The sequence below is a fragment of the Trachemys scripta genome, chromosome 1, assembly GCF_013100865.1.
Source record: "Trachemys scripta elegans isolate TJP31775 chromosome 1, CAS_Tse_1.0, whole genome shotgun sequence".
Lineage (NCBI taxonomy): Eukaryota > Metazoa > Chordata > Testudines > Emydidae > Trachemys > Trachemys scripta.
In genome coordinates, this window is record NC_048298.1 from 159,644,836 (window position 1) to 159,662,390 (window position 17,555).

General features: G+C 41.1%; 1 protein-coding gene across 3 annotated transcripts in view; it reads left to right on the plus strand.

Moving 5' to 3' along the window:
- Positions 1–17,555, plus strand: part of EPHA3 (EPH receptor A3) — a 318,256-nt gene that overhangs the window by 289,647 nt on the left and 11,054 nt on the right. For all 3 annotated transcript variants that reach the window (XM_034791240.1, XM_034791250.1, XM_034791261.1), the window contains exon 15: positions 991–1,184. In XM_034791240.1, coding sequence (XP_034647131.1) covers positions 991–1,184 — 194 coding nt within the window. The remainder of the gene's footprint in view (positions 1–990; positions 1,185–17,555) is intronic.

Consider the following 17,555-nt stretch of genomic DNA (forward strand, 5'->3'; position numbering starts at 1 on the left):
TAGTTGGATTCCTGTCTCAAACCAGTTTTCACTGCTTTGGAATCTAGCAGTCCTGAAAACACAAATGCTAGTGTAATATCCCCTATATCATCATCTAGTTTGGATATGTAATTTTGTAACTCATATGCAAAAACTATTATCTGGAATGGTAAGGAGGATTGTAACACCAGAAGAGAAAGAAAATGGTAACATATACAAAAATCTTATAAAATTTTAGATGCAGGGCAAAATTTTACCTCAAGTTCTGGTTTCAATGAGGTCACGCCTAGGCAAAGAAGAAGATAATTTGACCTGCACTGTACAGTAGACGGTATGAACTTGTCATATTAGCAACCTCCTGCCAAAATGAGATCTATTATGGCCTAAAGACTATGTGCTGTCCTCTCTTCAAGGATCCCCATACTCAGAATTTCCATTGGGATGTAGGTGAGGTAACCTATTGATTACAATGGGAGTTCAGCTGTGCATAGGGGAAAGCATATAGCACTAAAGATACCTAAATGGTGGCTTTGATATCTTCTGAAGTATAAGTATTAATACTTATTAATGAAGATATTGAAATCAAATGATCAATAGTCAGATTGGGAGTGACAACCCTTCTAGTCCTAAATGTCCCCCAACTGTCCACCAATCTGGTCTTTGGTGTAATAGAGCCCACAGCTTATGAAATGTAGCATTTTCATGGCTTTAATCTAATTAATGTGCGTTTGGAGAAGTTTTTTGTTTTTTTTTTTTTGTTTGTTTGTTTGTTTGTTTTTGAGTGTCTCACTTTCTTCATACTGTATCTTAACCTTCCTGTAGCACTTTCTGTATATCTAATTCGCTACATGGTTTACTTTGCAGATAAACCAGAAGTGTTACACTGCAAGACAACTGGTGAATAAACACATTTGTTTAAACATAAAGTGTCTGTGCTAATTTGTTTCACAGGACTGATAAAATAAGTTAATTTAATTGCCTCAACTTTCCAAAAACTTTTATCCTTGTTAGGTAATCAAGGCTGTGGATGAAGGGTACCGCTTACCACCGCCTATGGACTGCCCAGCTGCCTTGTATCAGTTGATGCTGGACTGTTGGCAGAAAGACAGAAACAACAGACCCAAGTTTGAGCAGATTGTCAGCATCCTGGACAAGCTGATCCGTAATCCCAGCAGTCTGAAAATAATCACCAATGCGGCTGCAAGGTGACATGTTAAATTCTACATCGCACTTAATGAAAATAAATATTTGCTTTCTCCACCTACAGTAATTAAAATATGTTTGCTTTGTCCATCCACTTTCTCAGTTTTATCCATTGCTTATTTGCATGCTTGAAGGCTAGAGGAAGCTTTCCGCTCTCTGGTCAGAAGAGATTATTGTAAATAAAAATATAACAGCTGTTTGTTTGCAAAACCAGCTAATTTTAAGATGAGATGGAAAAGTTTTAAACTCGGGTAAATGAATATCTGAGCTGCAAGTCAGATAGGTTTTGATCCTGCAATGTGATGAAATCCCTGACCTCCCCCCCCCCACTGACTTCAGCTGATGCTGAGGGTGCTCAGTATCTCACAGCTACTCTGATTCAACAAGTTATTTAAGCACATAAGTAACCCCATTAACTAGAACCCAGCAACTCACATGCTTATAATTAGGCAGGTGCATAAATATCTTGCTGAATTGTGTTCCTGAAAAGGTATGTGATGCCCCACTCTCTTCTGGCCTCATCCAGCAAATTACCTACACAAGGGAGTACTCCCAGGTACTTCAGTAGGACTAATATCCTTAAAGTTAAGCATGTACCAAAGTGTTTGGCTGAATCGGGGCCTTAATAAGGATCTAATTTCTAACATGAATGCTGATACAATGCTTCTAATTGCATTAAAAAGATTCATTTAGAATCCTGTTTATCCAGAGAGTTCTGGGACATAAGCAGTGTCCTGATGAAGAGGAGGGAATAACTGATGAATGCCATGGCATTTGAGGACTGAAGCAGGATATGGTTAAATACCATAGTTCTGATTAAGTAGGGTACAGATTAACGGGTCTGTACTGCATATAAAATACCTGGCTCTTAAAGAGGCTGCTATGTAGAGGCTATGAAGATTTTAAGGCTGTTTTAAAAAGGGGTTGCGCCCTGATTTTAAGTGTAAATGCTGATCACAGGGCCCAGACTGACAGCCTGGAGTCTGATGTCCTATATCCACAGAATAGTACAGCCTGGGTAGTGGCGGTGTGGGTTACACATTTGTCACAGTAATGACCTGAGGGGACATCTTTTCAGGAGAGAGGCTCAAAAAGTATAATATTAAATGTCCTTTAAAAATGAATCCCAGGGGTTTATTCTTTTTTTATCTGTTTTTAAAATATTTTGTCTTCCACAGCTGACCTAGCCCTTACTAGATCTAAATTCTGTTCCATCCTGGTGAGCTAAGGGGAGGTCATAACAAGGGAAATGGGGGTGGAGCTGTAAAAAACTTGGTTAGTGTTTAAGCCTGCTATGTAAATAGAATTGACCTGGCTCCTTTTCCTCTTGCCCCAAGCAGTGTTGTTTTTTTTTTTTCCTGAGGTAGAGCTTGCTAGTCTAATCACCTCTCTCCCACTAGTGCACAAAGAAGAGAATGGGCAGAAGAAGGCAGCGATACTAATGGGCTTGCTTATTAAAAACATATAATGAGATTTGATTCTCCTGCACAGTAAATATGTTTTAATAATTAATTGCTGGGGTTTTTAACACCTTGTGAATGATAAAAGTTTATTAGGATAGCTATTCCATGTTATATGGCTGTTGATTGTATTAAAACCAAATTAGTTTAAGCATTACCTTCCCCAGTTAAGAGTTTGTGCTAAATGTCTTTTAAGCCCCAGTTCAGCAAAAGACACAAGCATGTGCTTAAATTTAAGCAAGTGCATTAGTGTTTAGCTGCATTTGGAGCTGGGAATAATTTCCATATTTTATTTTGTTTTTAGTTTTGGATTGTGGGCATCAATGCATACGTTTTTCTAGCATTTAAAACAAAATAGTTATTTGTTTCATCCATCTAATACCAAACCCAGGGACAGAATTCTTCTGTGACCCCTACATACCAAAGTATTCAGAAACTAGTTGCTACAGTTCAGGGGTGAGTTTCACCTGTGAGCTCTCTCTCTTCCTCTGCGGGCACTTTTTCCAAGTGAGAGGCCTATATCTCAGAGAGTAGAACCCCATGGTTCACCCCACCTGAGACTGGATCATCAAGTTACTGCACTCCCTGTTTACTAACCATATTTACCTCAGCTGGCGCAACTGGGCATTGAGTCCTATTTTAGATTTCTCTCTGAGACCAATATGAGATTTCTGTGACTCAGGACAGCGTCTTCAAAAACAAGTGTGAAGTATTGGTGCATAGAAATGTAACAAGCAGAAAGAAATAAGGTTGAAACAATAACTGCCTCTATGCATCTTATCTGACCTAAACCGTATCCTTTCTTTGTCCATGTAGGTGGATTCTGCTCATCCCAGTCACCCCTTCTGAGCACGAGGCCCCCAGCCTGCAGCTCTCTGCAGGCCCTTTCTCTTAGTCCGAGACAATCTCTGAGTTCACGGGCAGACTTTTATTTGTCCCAAAGTTCCTCTGTCTGCCCTGGGACCCTGAGCCTTGTCCAAATTTATGCATCTTCACCAGTGGGTCAGGTTGAACTTCAAAGCAGTCGGCTCTCTATTTTGTCCTTTAATTACTGGTGAATAGGTGATGCTTAGAAGAGTTAGTCCAGTCTTCCTGTGCAGATGCCTGCCAGGGTGTTTCTATACTGCAGTCAGAGGTATGACTGCAGCACTTCTTTGATCTAGCGAGCTGGAGTAACAATAGTAGTGAAGCACGGACTTCAGCTCAGGATAGCTGCTTGAGTACGTACCCAGGATCGCGGGTAGGGTTGAACAGTCTGTACTTCTTTAGCTTCACTTCTATTGTTACTCCAATTAGCTAGATCAAAGCAAGCTCACATAGGTCTTCATATGCTGCAATCTCACCTCCAATTGCAGTGTAGACATACCCTAATTGTGTGCTGGAATTTACCCTGGTGATCACATAACCCCTGACAGAATAGGAATCACCCGTGGATCTACATTGCAGTAGCTCCCACCCCTCCTTCAACCCCCACTTCTGCCCTGCTCTTAGAATCAAGTTAATTCTGCTGCATACAGGAACCTCTAGGACTGCGGGTGGGTGTAGAAATTACCCCCGGATATAAGGATACAAATGATCGGAAATAATTTCTGTGGGAATATATTTTGCCTGATGATATTTTTAAAAAAGATATTATAGATATAAAATCATCTTTTTTATCGTTTTTAACCTTACATGTTTAAATGTGTTTGGTAATCCGCCGATGTTTGTTTCAAATAATCACTACCTTCTTACATCCAAATTACATGCATATTACTATAGATGTGCAATATAACTTATCACTCTCCTCTGCTGCATTTCTTTCTCCCTTATGTTAGGCCCCAGTTCAGCAAAGCACTTAAGCATGTGCTTAGCTTGAATCCCAATGAAGTCAGTTAAGCATGTGCTTAAGTGCTTTGCTGAATCCAGGGCCTCATTCTGCACATATTTCATACAGGTGTCCCCCTCTGCCTAAGCAGGAGTCTGTGATACAAAAATTAAGTCAAATAATATGATTGTGTTTAAAGGGATTGGGATTCCTGGGTCCCACTCTTTTAGTCCCCTTAATATAGTCCCTGATTCTGTAACCTTGAAAGGGGTCGCGGGTAGTGATATCAACTACTTAAATGCTCGCCTTGTGACTACCTGAACCTATCCTACCCAGATGGTACAGTGAAGTCTGTTGTCTCCTTGTAGGCACAGTGAATGGCCTTCCTGAGAACAGTCCCCCTGAAGGTGTCCAGGGGTCTCTCTTGGGAGCTATAAAAGTCACTGTCTGCTCTCTCAGCAACAGCCTAGAAATTCCTGCTTTTAAGACCTTATTCCACCCCTGACATGACTTACAGGGCCAGCCCACAGCAGCTCTTTAGCCTCTTTATCACTGCTGTGGGGTTTATACACCCTATCACGCTTTGTTTCCCATGTGAAATCCATGTTCTTCAATTAGGTAGTCTTTTTGTGAAGTCTCTCTTTACTTGGCTGTTTATGTACTCTGTGGGCTCAGATGTTTATATCCCTTATGCCTTCTCCTGTACACGTAAGTGTCTAGTTTTGCAAACTGATGTAGAAACTGAATACGGAACAAGTGAAGTTGTGCAAGTCATATAATTTTGCCAAAGCATTGCATAACCTAATCATAATTTCCTTTCATTCACGTCCTGCTGTTCTCTCTTGATATCTCAGCATTATGTTGGTTTTTATAATTGAATCTCTAGGTTGTTTGGATATCTGTAGCCTGGAAGTGAGTTCATAGTTCTCCCAGTTTTCATCAATTACATTATATTTGTACTTGGACTTACTATTTTTTGAGTCCAGTGTGTATTACTTTCACATGGATGAACATTTCACTCAATTACAAAGAGATGGAAAGCTTTCCAGAATTCAATGAGTGAGTCAGAAATACTTCATCCATCCCGTAACAAGTTGGTGAAGCTGGAGGCCAACAGGGTTTGTTGATTCTTGTTTCATTTGTGAGACAAAATGAAAACCAAGAGTTGCATAATTGAAAATATTTCCCAAACTATAAAACTCTGAAATAGGCTTCTGACACTTCATTTTTTTTGTCAGCTATTGAAGCTGATTAGGGATTTCTATAATTCTTCGTTTCATTGTCCAAAGTTTTTTGGCCGGATTTCAAGCAAAAAATTTCTCTATTATAGATGTGATGGCTCAAACTTTATAATACCATCACGGGCATAATCAGGGAGAGCACTGAACTAAATAAATATATATAAAATTAAAATACAAGTGTGTAATTAAAAATACATTAAAAGCACTGCAGTGAGCCCAATGTGTCATGTTAATGGGCATAGCATGGTGTCCAGGTAACATTGCACTGAACTGGGGGTGAGGAGCAGGGCTGGATTAAAGAATTTGTGGCCCTGTGCACTATGGAAACCGGGTTCCCTCCACCCTTGCTGATAGGGGGTTTACTGCCCCCCAAGGAATGTGACTGGGGGGAGTGCAAGTCCTACCCCTGGGGGTCTGAGGACTGATGAGCAAGCCGGCTGACACTCAACCCCCAGCAGTTCCTGTCCCACTGGGCTGGCCCAGGTCCCCAGTCCTGCCCATTGGCTCTCACCACAGCATGCAGGCAGGACAAAACTTGAGTGTGCCACCCCCCAGTCCATTCAAATTTAGCTAAGCCACCCTTCATAATTTAGTGGCAACTGGGTCTCCCTGAGATTGGAGTCTCTGTGCAAGTCAATGCTGGTTAATCAGGAGAAAGCGTATTATTTGCCAATGGCAAAATTTCTTAATCTCTTTGTGCCTCATTGTCCCTGTTTCTAAAATGGAGATAGGCTAATTCATAGAACTTGTCAAACAAACGGGGGGGGGGGGGCATTAGTGAAAAAAGTAACATTTTCCCCATTTCCCCCCCCCCCAAAAAATTGAAAAATTTAAACTCTAAATTCTGTTAGGTTTTTACATTTGCAAAATTTCCTTCAGCTCTATAGTTGATCACAAAATTTTGGAAGGGAATCTCCCCAAAATAGACATTTTTCCTTTTCTGATTTGTTCTTTTCTTTTGAATTTTGAGATTAGAAAAAATTCTACCATCCTTACCTACCTCTTGGTAATGTGCTTTGACAGTGACAAGTGAAAAGCTAGGAACTGGACTGAAACCACTAGTTCCATGTCTCATTCATAAAATTTCCCTTCTCTCAGCTCCTCCACACAATTTGCAAATCAGAAACTATTAGCAATTTTTAATGAAGGATAGATATCACAAAACTGGTAGCGTTAATCAGCTCATATAGCTTTTTACAAGAGAGGCTACCAACATTTTCTGCTGTCTGGCTTTAACATACTCCTGCCTGCAAGACATGACATATTTTTAAACAACTACTAATAGACTCTGAAGAACGAATGACTCTGATCTCAGGTAGGTCACTTAGGGTTTGTCCATACAAACATTTAGTTTGTTGCAAGCTGGCGTGTGAACCTACCCCACAATAGCCTGCTGCAAACTAAGTATTGACATGGACTCCACTGACATGCACTTTAGTAGCTTCTTAGTACACTTTGATCTACCCTACTTCAAAACATTAGTAGATCTAAGTGTGCTAACGAGATGTTAGTGCACGTCAGCAGGGTCCTAATAGACACTTACTATGTAGCCAGAGCCAGCTCCAGGCACCAGCTTGGCAAGCAGGTGCTTGGGGCGGCCACTCCGGAGAGGGACGGCAGGTCCAGCTATTCGGTGGCAATTCAGCGGACAGTCCCTCACTCCCGCTCCGAGCGAAGGACCTTCCGCCGAATTGCCGCCGCAGATCACGATTGCGGCTTTTTTTTAGCTGCTTGGGGCGGCCAAAACCCTGGAGCCGGCCATGTATGTAGAGGGCTACTGTGGGCAGATTTACACCCCAGCTTGCTACACATTAAATGTTTGTGTAGGCAAGTCCTAAATTAACCTTTCTGCCCATCTGTAAAATATGGATAACACATGCCTTCTTCACAGGAAGATTAATTAGTTAATATTTGCAAAGTCCTTGGAAGATGAAAAATGTGACATGCTGGCTAAGTATCATTAGTTAGTAGGATTCAGTTTCTAAATCTGCAAACATGGCTCTTTTTTACAGAACTAAATCATTACAAAATATTTTAAAGGGCTAGTAATTGCTGCAAACTTGTTCTAATTTGGTAAAGTTGAAGGGCTTCAGCAAAACCATTTGATTGAAGACCAAACTGGGGATGGCTTTATAGATCGTTATATTTCCCCTTTACCTCTCCTGCTTGTGGCCTCCATAAATGTAACTAATTCACAGTCAGTCCTCGCATTAAGGTAATTTTTACAGAAATAAAGCACAGGTCTTGCTCACAGAAGCTTGTGAAATGATATTTCGTTTTTGTTTTTACAAGCTGTCTTTGAATCTCTCCAAAGAGCATACCTTTGATATAGTAATCATCTTATCCTATTTTAAAGAGAACTAACATGTCCAAGTTTTATTTGCAGTCTGTCAAAGGCTTTCTGAAAAGTCATATAACTTAAAAAGGGGGTACTAAAATGACACCACCACCCCACAAAATGTAAAGCAGCGTATATTGTCTTTTATGCACTTAACAGGTTAAAAAGATATTTAAAATTGTGGTTTATACTAATATCTAAAATAAATAATTTTCCTGGTTAACTAATCCTTATTTTATGTGACTAAATCATAAATAAAATGTAGGTCCAAGTTCTGCTTTCAGGAACACGTGTAAATTCAGAGAAATTCTTCCGAAGTCATTTGCATCAGCGGATCTGAGAGCAGAAATTTGTCCTTAATATTTCAGATAAGCTGTTAAAGTAAATGTGCAGAAAAATTCTTCAGTAATCTTTTGACCTTTGGTCTTGCAGGTTGCAATGTGGGGATTGGCCCCTGTGCCTGCCTGCACAGAGTCCCATTATTTTCACTGTGACTCTGTGTTGGGGAGGAGTCTGCCCATAAATTGTAATTTGCAGGAGTGGCCGTGAAGTTGCAAGTTTCTTACTATCATATATATTTCATCATAATTCCATTAATTTGCTGGTTTCGGTAATAAAAATTAACCAATCTTGTGCAAAAAACAACATTCTTTCGTGAACAGAATTACATGACTTTGAGCCCTAAAACTATTATTTTTTATTCATAATCATAGTCCTAATTAACCTTATTGAAAAATCAGCAAAAGTGGTGTTATCTCCAGAATATGCTGTAGTGTACCGAATATGCTTATCTCTTTACATACCAGTGGTTCTCTGTTTAAATATTGTCCAAGTATCTAGAAAGATAATCCATTTAAGTCAGCAAATGTTACTATATCTCAAAAAAATCAACTTTTCTTAAAAAGCAAGCTTGAATCCCTTTAACATAGTCCAGCATCTTGCAAATTCAAAGGATCAGAAGAAATTCTCTCCACGATGCAACTGAGAATGTATATGAAAAGTTGGGTGAATAATTTATCATGCATACTTTTCAGTTAACAAATACACCTCTACCCCGATATAACGCTGTCCTTGGGAGCCAAAAAAAATCTTACCGTGTTATAGGTGAAACAGCATTATATCGAAATTGCTTTGATCCACCGGAGTGCACAGCCCAGCCCCCCCGGAGCACTGCTTTACTGTGTTGTATCCAAATTTGTGTTATATTGGGTCGCGTTATATTGGGGTAGAGGTGTAGTTCGCAAACATCATTTAACTTTCTTGAATGTGTTATTAATTATTTGCAATTATTTCCAGGAATAATTTCTGTCAGTAATTCTTGGTGTGGAGACTATTTGTGAACAGTTTATTGCAAGTGTTGAAGCTGAAGGTGTCTTGGTTAGTTTTCATTGGACATGTAGATCACATGGTATCATTTCAGTTCCCAGATTGGTTAAACATAACATAAATGTCCAGTCACTCACATTTACAAATTCAAAGCTTCCCATAGCTATTATCCAGTGAAATCTGATATTTCTGTGAACATTCCTTCTCGAAAAGTAGTTTGCTAGAATATTTGTAGAAACCAAACTCAGTAAGGGTAGGAAACAGGGTCAAAGAAAAAATTAAAATGATCATTCAAGGAGAATGTTATGTAGTATGCACTTGGCTCTAGTTTTTACAACTGGCCTTACACTGAATCAGGCTCAGGCAGCCAAGCATCTTCATCCAAAGATGCCTTATTTCTGACACTAACTGGATGTTTTAGGGAGTTTTAAATCCATTTCTGACTTGCTTTAATTTTGGTCACTTGCTTCTCAAGGAATTTTAAGACTGATGAGTTGAGCAAAAAACCTCCGATTTTACTTGAAGCATTCCAACCAATGCCAAATGTACCGTTGTGTTCATCAGGGAATCAGACTGGGCTTGTCCAGATACCAGTAAATAATGATGATAATTTCAATCATATTGAGATCAAAGAGATTTCTGCCCAGTTTTGCTCGTTGGCACTAACTCCCATTGTGCTTAAAGAAGGAAAAGACTCTTTGCCATGACTTTTTATTCAACAGCCCTGGGTACCACGTCTGATATAAATAAATTGACCCTTTTCCCCATTAAAATGCTAAATAATTAGGACTTATGTCTAGTGTATAAATAAAACATTTGTTCTCCTTTTAGTGCCTCCATTTTGACTCTGTTAATGAGATTCAAACAATAAATAAATTGGAGGTTGATTTATACCTTTCAGAATTATCAACATTGGACACAGGTCAGAATGTGACCTTGTTCTTCTTCAATTGTGTCCCTCTGCGTGCTCCACTTCCCCATGCGCCTTTGAGCAAAGATTTTGGTAGCTGAGCCTGTTTGGCCTGCTCGTGAACCCTACACATCCTCGTGACCTGCACTGAGGCTATAGAGGGCTTTGTGGGTTAACCGCCCTCTGGTCCTTCTCAACCGCCTTCAGCCAGAGATGGAGTTTAGTGTGTGCCTGTTTGCTCTTTATATTAGTAATTAATTCTTTATTAATAGTAGATTTCTGCTGGCTGTGAGAGGGAAAAGATTCTTTGCCAGGGCACTTTAACAGTGCCTAGGTTTGGCAGAATGCCACCTAATGAGACCATAAGTATGGTCAGGAGAAGATTTCATTATGACCCCATCCAAAATTTGTACCTATGGTTTCTTCTGAGTTTCACATTAACTAAATTATTCACCTTCCAGTTTTCTTTCTTTCTCTCTCTCTAAGCCCCATCAGTCTACACAGGAATCTGCCTTCCATACACTGTATGTGAAGAGGTCTTTAGTCCTTTACTTAAACAGAACTAAGCCATTCAGGAAAACCCCTAGACTCGGTTTCTATTGCCAATAGATGTAGGGGAACTTCTGTCTCCATACAGAGACTTTCTAAATGGATCCATGGATGCATTATTGGCAATTGCTGTTCTGCTCAGGTTCCATCTCCTTTATGAGTGACTGCACTTTATCACGATCTACCCTAGAGCCTTACTCAAAGACATTCCAGTTGCTGAAATCTGCATGGCTGCAACATGATCCTTGGTACTTATGTTTTCCACCCCTTTGTTTCACTCTCTAAGATCAGATGCTGTAGTAGGTAATATAGTTCTTTCTTCGGTGATGGACTCTGTTCCAAAACTCTACTGCTAGGGAGTCATCTGAAGCGAAGTACCCACAGGGATACTTCTCAAAGAAGAAGAAGAGGTTACTCACCTTGTACAGTACTGGAGTTCTTAGAGATGGGTGTCCCCTAGGGTGCTCCACTATCTTCCCTTCTTTCCACTGTTTTGGAGTTTCTTTGCTATAGAGAGGAAACTGAGGGCAGTTCGCCCATGTAGCCTTCTGTGACCTCAGTATGGGGCACAAGGATATGTAGGGTGTGTGCACGGGCTAAACGGGCACTGCTACCAAAAATCTCCAATCAAAGGCTCAGGGTGCATGCACACCTGAACTGGACAACCCACAGGAGGACACATTTTGAAAAACTCCAGTTACTGCACAAGGAGAATAACTTTTCCTCCTTTATTACTTGCTGTTTAGTGTGATTCGGAAGGGATCTATACTGTTATTCTCAACTCAGCATTCAGGGCTTTTACTGTGCAGCCCTCATTAGCATTAATGGAAATTCTAAGCTGGAGGTGCTAGAAAACAAACTGTGCAAAGCCATTGCCTGATATAGTAAGCATTAAGTCTGCCTCGAGATTCACAGTACAGCCAAACGTGAGATGTGATGTCTGCATAAGGCAGGTCACAGACACAAAATGGAACAGACAGGGAGCCAGTACAACATTTTATAAGCCTTCTAATTGCACTTTTTTCTCTTTTAAAGAGGTTATAGATTGTTTTAGCAATAATGACTGGATGGTGTTAATGGGCAGACTCTCAGCCAGTCGTGAATTCCCAAGAAATACCCTACACCATGACATCAGTTGCTTAATTGCATAGCTAACACTGCACTGTGTATAACAAGTTGCAAATATATTCCTGTACACAGTGGTGGTTTTGGCCTAAAACATCCAACGCTGGTAGCCAGTGTTGATCCTGCTGGGAAATTGTAAAGTGAATTATACTGACACTGAGGTAGGTGACTTGTTGAGTTATTACTTTACCTGGATACAGTGGGTTTGGGGATGGCTCCCTGGAGAGAGATGGCCTAATGTGTGAGCTGCGCAGCTCTGAGTGAGGAACTTTAGAAGCAGCCAAGGCTGAGAAGACTTAAGCTACTCCTATTATTTTCTTTGTTAATAAAGCTAGACTCCATGTAAATAGGATGCGGACTATGTTTTCAGAGCAATTTGGAAAATCTAAAAGTAGTGTCAGGAGATTTTTGTTTTTAAGACACACTGGAAAAGGGGGATCAAAAGGGGAAAAGAGGTGGGTCCTGAAATGGGTCAGGGAACAATAAGAATTACAGCAGCAGATCTTTCTGCAGCTTATGGTAGCAGGCCTGGGCGGCAGCACACCAGGACCAGCAAAGACTTTTCCTGGAGCAGATGTTCCAGAGGATTGTCAAACTAGAGACACTGCTCAGACTAGCATTGGGTATTGACCTTTACCTGTCCAAGGTGATGACTTATAGGTTTATCTAGTCATTTTCACTGACTCACAGCTGTCTGCTGCAGCAGCACATCACCCCCTCTGTGGGGGGACAAAGGAAGAGGATTACTAGGCTGTTTGGTTTTTAACAAGAGAGGCACAAGCTAACTATCTGACCCTGAGCAATATCCTGCCATCCTGGACTTCCTAGGGACCTTGGAAGAAAAGTACCAACAAGTTGTTTCAGGGTGAGCTCTTTTCTTTTGCCCAGCAGTTGGACAACTAGGCAGTGCATTGGCTCAAGCCAAAGGAAAGAACTGCCGGAGAACTGAATTATTTTAGAGTAGGATTTGAATAGTCTGCTTTGGAGGATGCAGATAAGGGTACACCGGCACCAACTATCTAAGCTGGCAAGAGGCTCTTTCATGGAGGCTGAACTGTTGGGGTAAACCACCAGGGCTGTGACTTCAACCCTGACCTGACACGTCATCCAAGGATCCGCTCAAGGAACATTTTGGGAGAAAACTAAAAGAGGTTAGACACTCTGAAGAGGCAGTGTCTAGGAGGAGCCTTCTTGTTGTGTGTATTTTGCCTGTGGGCAATGGGGAGTGTAAATAAATCAAGGACTGTCAAATGAGGCAGTGTGACTTTGAAGAAATGCTAAGGTCAAAACCAAAAAGGATGCTCATCCAAACTCTAGGTAGGTGCAAGCAGCCCTTCCTACCGTTTGTTCTTTATGTGAGGAAAATAGTACATGCAAAAAACTGTGTCCCGCTGTAGAATGTGACAATGGGGGCAACACATGGTCTTGCTGAGACTGTGAGCGCTGAGACTTCAATGTGTGTACTGCTTGTACAGATAAAGGAGGGTAATAACCAGCCCATTGGACTCAGGGGGCATCCAAGCATTGGTGCAGGATCGCTGAATACAGCCTGAGCTACTTTGATTACCACCAGCTATAGAAACTCCAGACACATCCTTCATCGGTAATTGCCCTGACAATGGACAGATAAGGGGGGACCTCTCTGAACTCACATGCAGGTCTGGCCAATTGTGGAGTGTGACTGAGGTTACAGTTTTAGTCTCACCTGGGCACTGAGATTATATATTTAGTCCCTCACAGTGAGAGGGAACCAGAGATGCCCTGGGCCTGGCTGGGTGGAGGACTATGTAAAAGAGTTGAGTGAGGCAAGTAGTTCCTTTCCCCCACCTGAATATAAAATGGGTGTGATGGCTGTCTGGAGGGCAAGGGTTTAGGGTGTAGGCTGAGCAGTCCTGAGTGAGGAACCCCAGGAATAGCCAAGTCTGAGGAAAAGGTGTGAGCTGATCTTTAATATCTTGCATTTTTTTCTTGGTTAATAATGCCAAAACCCACGATGCAAAGTGGGGGGAAGAAAGCTTGTACTTGTAAAGAGTGTGAGCTGTATTTGGAAAGGAAGCTGGGAAAGATACCTGCTCGCAATTTCTAACTGGTGATCTATGTAACAATAAAGTGTACCCACTTTTGACCTCAAAAACAAAGAAGAGCGATAATCCAGTTTACTCTCAAACTAAGCAAACATGATATGAAATCTCAGAGGGAGAAGAAAATATGCCAAACAGCAAGGCAAATTTTATTTTAAGAACCATCTACTAATTTTACCAGAGGGACACTTTAAACCAGGCATAAATAGCTGTAACTGCAAAGATTCTAGTCCTTAAGGTCCAGGGATAATTAAAGTAAACACAATGACTCTACTTCTCCTCAGTGTGACATTTATTTACTGGTCTCCTGTTGGGAAGCACATACACTCATGATTCCATTTGCTAGAGAAGATAAAACTAAAATTGCCTCACATGCACTCTGTTTTTCTAAGGTTGGAGATAACTATGTTGACCTTATCGTTAGTCCAGAATTTCAGTGCTTGAAGTTACTTACACCAGAAAGAAAGTCATTTTGCATTCAAAGCAATGTAGTGAAGGTGTCATTTCACTTTTTGTAAGAGAAAAGGGAATTATAGATGCCTGTTTTTAAATGTGAATGTATAAAGGATATTTCCAAATTTAGAAATAGGGAATTCGGGGTTGCATTGATTAGGTGAAAAAACAGAACATGAAATCCAGGAGATAGTATATGGGATTTCTCTACCCAGCAGCAATATACTATCCTTTACACAGAAGTAGTGCTTCATCCTTCTGGTGGTCTTGGCACCTGAATATTACAAATTGTTATCTCTCTCTCGTTGGATAGCTGGCACACCTATGGTAGAGATTTGTACAAGCAGGGACTGAAGTTCCTTTGTCGTTTATATATTTATTTCTAGACATGATGCGCTGTGACAAAGTTCCTTGCATTGTGACAAAATCTATCTTACTGACAGCAAACCATGGTCTTATGTGCATGACACAAGAGTTCATTCCAGTGGTTAACACAATGGTCCAGTCCACTGAAAGCCGACTGCAGCAGGGCATTTTGTAGAAAGTACAATCTGGCATCTCACGGTTGAATTTGTCGCTGTATTTTTATTTATTTGGGGAAAGGAGTGTCACATGTCAGCAAATACGGGCCTCCAGCCATATACAATGCAAGAATAGCATTGATAATTTTCTCCATGCCAGGGGATGGATAATAATTTGAAAATGTAGCGGTTGGGGAGTGGAGGTGAGGACAAAACAAAAAGAGCCTTAAAAAAAAAAAAAAGACGGGGAAATGTTCTGTTTCACTTCCCCTGAGCAAACATGCAATTTCCATGATTTCTTTTTAATGACTCTGTTCTGAAGCTGGTAGGTACTGATTTATGAAAAGCTGTAAAAGATCAGGTGGAACCCTGCAGGACGTCGTTTACAGCTGCATGGATTGCAACCCATCTAATTTGTCTAGTTAAGTGTGAGCTCATGGCACACATCACCCAGCCCATAAATTTCATGTTCAGACCTTCTGTCTAGGGGCTGGGTCAGGGGGAGAAAAATGCCGATGTGTGCAGATGCTCTGAAAGCCCAGCATTCCCTTGGTGCATGGGAGGAGACATCACAGACTCTTCACAGTGAGAGACAAATTCCTGTTCATTGATAAACTGTCCAGATGTCCTCTCTGAGGAGGAAAGTAACTAATTTTTGCTTGGAATCCTACAAGGAGAAAAATGATACTTTACAGTGCTGGTTAGTCTGAGGTCACTTACATAAAAATTAGGTCATATTTTTTGTCCTGGTGATACTTTGATCCAAGTAATAAACATAAAAGCTCTGTTGGGCCACTCTAATCCCTAATCCTAGGGTCCTGTTCTATTTCAGCTTGTTTATGCTCATTCTTTCTCAAAGCAATTGTTGAGTCGGGCCCTGTTTTATTAGAGTTAAGATGAAAAAAAAAAGTAACACACTAAGTTGAATAGAGAAGAAATTTCTCCATGCTTTATCACTAAGCACACTTCATAAATATCTTGGGATTTCAGATGCTATACCCAGAAAAGCATAAATAAAAAGTGACTCTTCATAGGACAAACAGTAGTTAGCTAGGTGTAGACCATATGGCTACTGGGTACACCCTGGGCCTCCTTGCCAAACGTGGGCATCTAAGTGTTCACTGTTCAAAACTTCACTTACATAGGTGCTTAAGGGCTGCTTTTGGCATGACTGTGGGAATGTATGTGCTTAGCTTTAAAGGGCCATGTCTGCAAATTGTTTCTTTAACCACCCCCCCCTTGCCATATGTCCCTTGTTGCTCTTTTCCCCTGCCACCAGGCCTATTGTACTGTTTTCCAGTGTCTTCTATCACCTGTATTCTCTTAGTGGAATGGAGCATGATGGTAGACAGTCAGGAAACTTGTTTTTCATCTAAGATTGTTCATAGACTCATAGACTTTAAGGTCAGAAGGGACCATTATGATCATCTGGTCTGACCCCCTGCATGCTGCAGGCCGCAAGACCCTTCCCTGGACTCTGCTGTTGAAGTCCCCAATCCTGTGTTTTAGTGACTTCAAACGGCTGAGACCCTCCTGCTAGTGATCCCTGCCCCATGCTGCGGAGGAAGGCGAAAAACCTCCAGAGGCTCAGCCAATCTACCCTGGAGGAAAATTCCTTCCCGACCCCAAATATGGCGATCAGTAATACCCCGAGCATATAGGCAAGAGTCTCTAGCCTGACCCTTGTTGGCCATTATGCTATTCACGTACCATTGCTTGGTTTTCCTTGGCTACTATGTTTTACCATTAAACCATTCCCTCCATAAACTTATCCAACTTAATCTTAAAACCAGACAGGTCCGTCGCCCCCACCGTTTCCCTCGGAAGGCTGTTCCAATATTTCACCCCTCTGACGGTCAGAAACCTTCGTCTAATTTCAAGCCTGAACTTCCCCCCGGCCAGTTTATATCCATTCGTTCTCGTGTCCACATTAGTACTAAGCTGGAATAATTCTTCTCCCTCCCTTGTATTAACCCCTCTGATATATTTGAAGATAGCAATCATATCCCCCCTCAGCCTTCGCTTTGTCACAAGGGCCAGGTGGTGTAAAATGTCATGGTGCCATTGAAATCAATGGAGCTACAACCATTGACATCAGTGGAGGATCAGGCTTCAGATATCTCCCAAGCCCATTACTCTAGACAACAAACAATTGTTTGACTGCTCGGCCTTTAAAGAGAGTGTGGCCAGGCAAAACATATTGCCCTCACTAAGAAGATACTGAGTTGCTGCTCTTGAACCTGGTTGAGAATTGAATGTGAGGCTGCAACAATTACTACTGAAAGGCGCTGATTATCAAGATCTTTTCAGTTTCTAAGGCAGCATGTTCTGAAGCTTCTTACTGGCTTCACAGTAGTGTCCAGTGATCCAGAAAGGGAAAATCTAGTGATTTGTACCAAACATGGGTCTCCTACAGTACATGGCAGTACACTGTGCACAGTCTGGGTAATTTTATAGGTGGTGATATTTATATTTTTCCTACAGCAGTCAAGCAGCCAGCCACAACTTCCAAAGCCTGCCTTCTGAAAGCATTTTATAATTTATAAGAGGAATCCATTTATC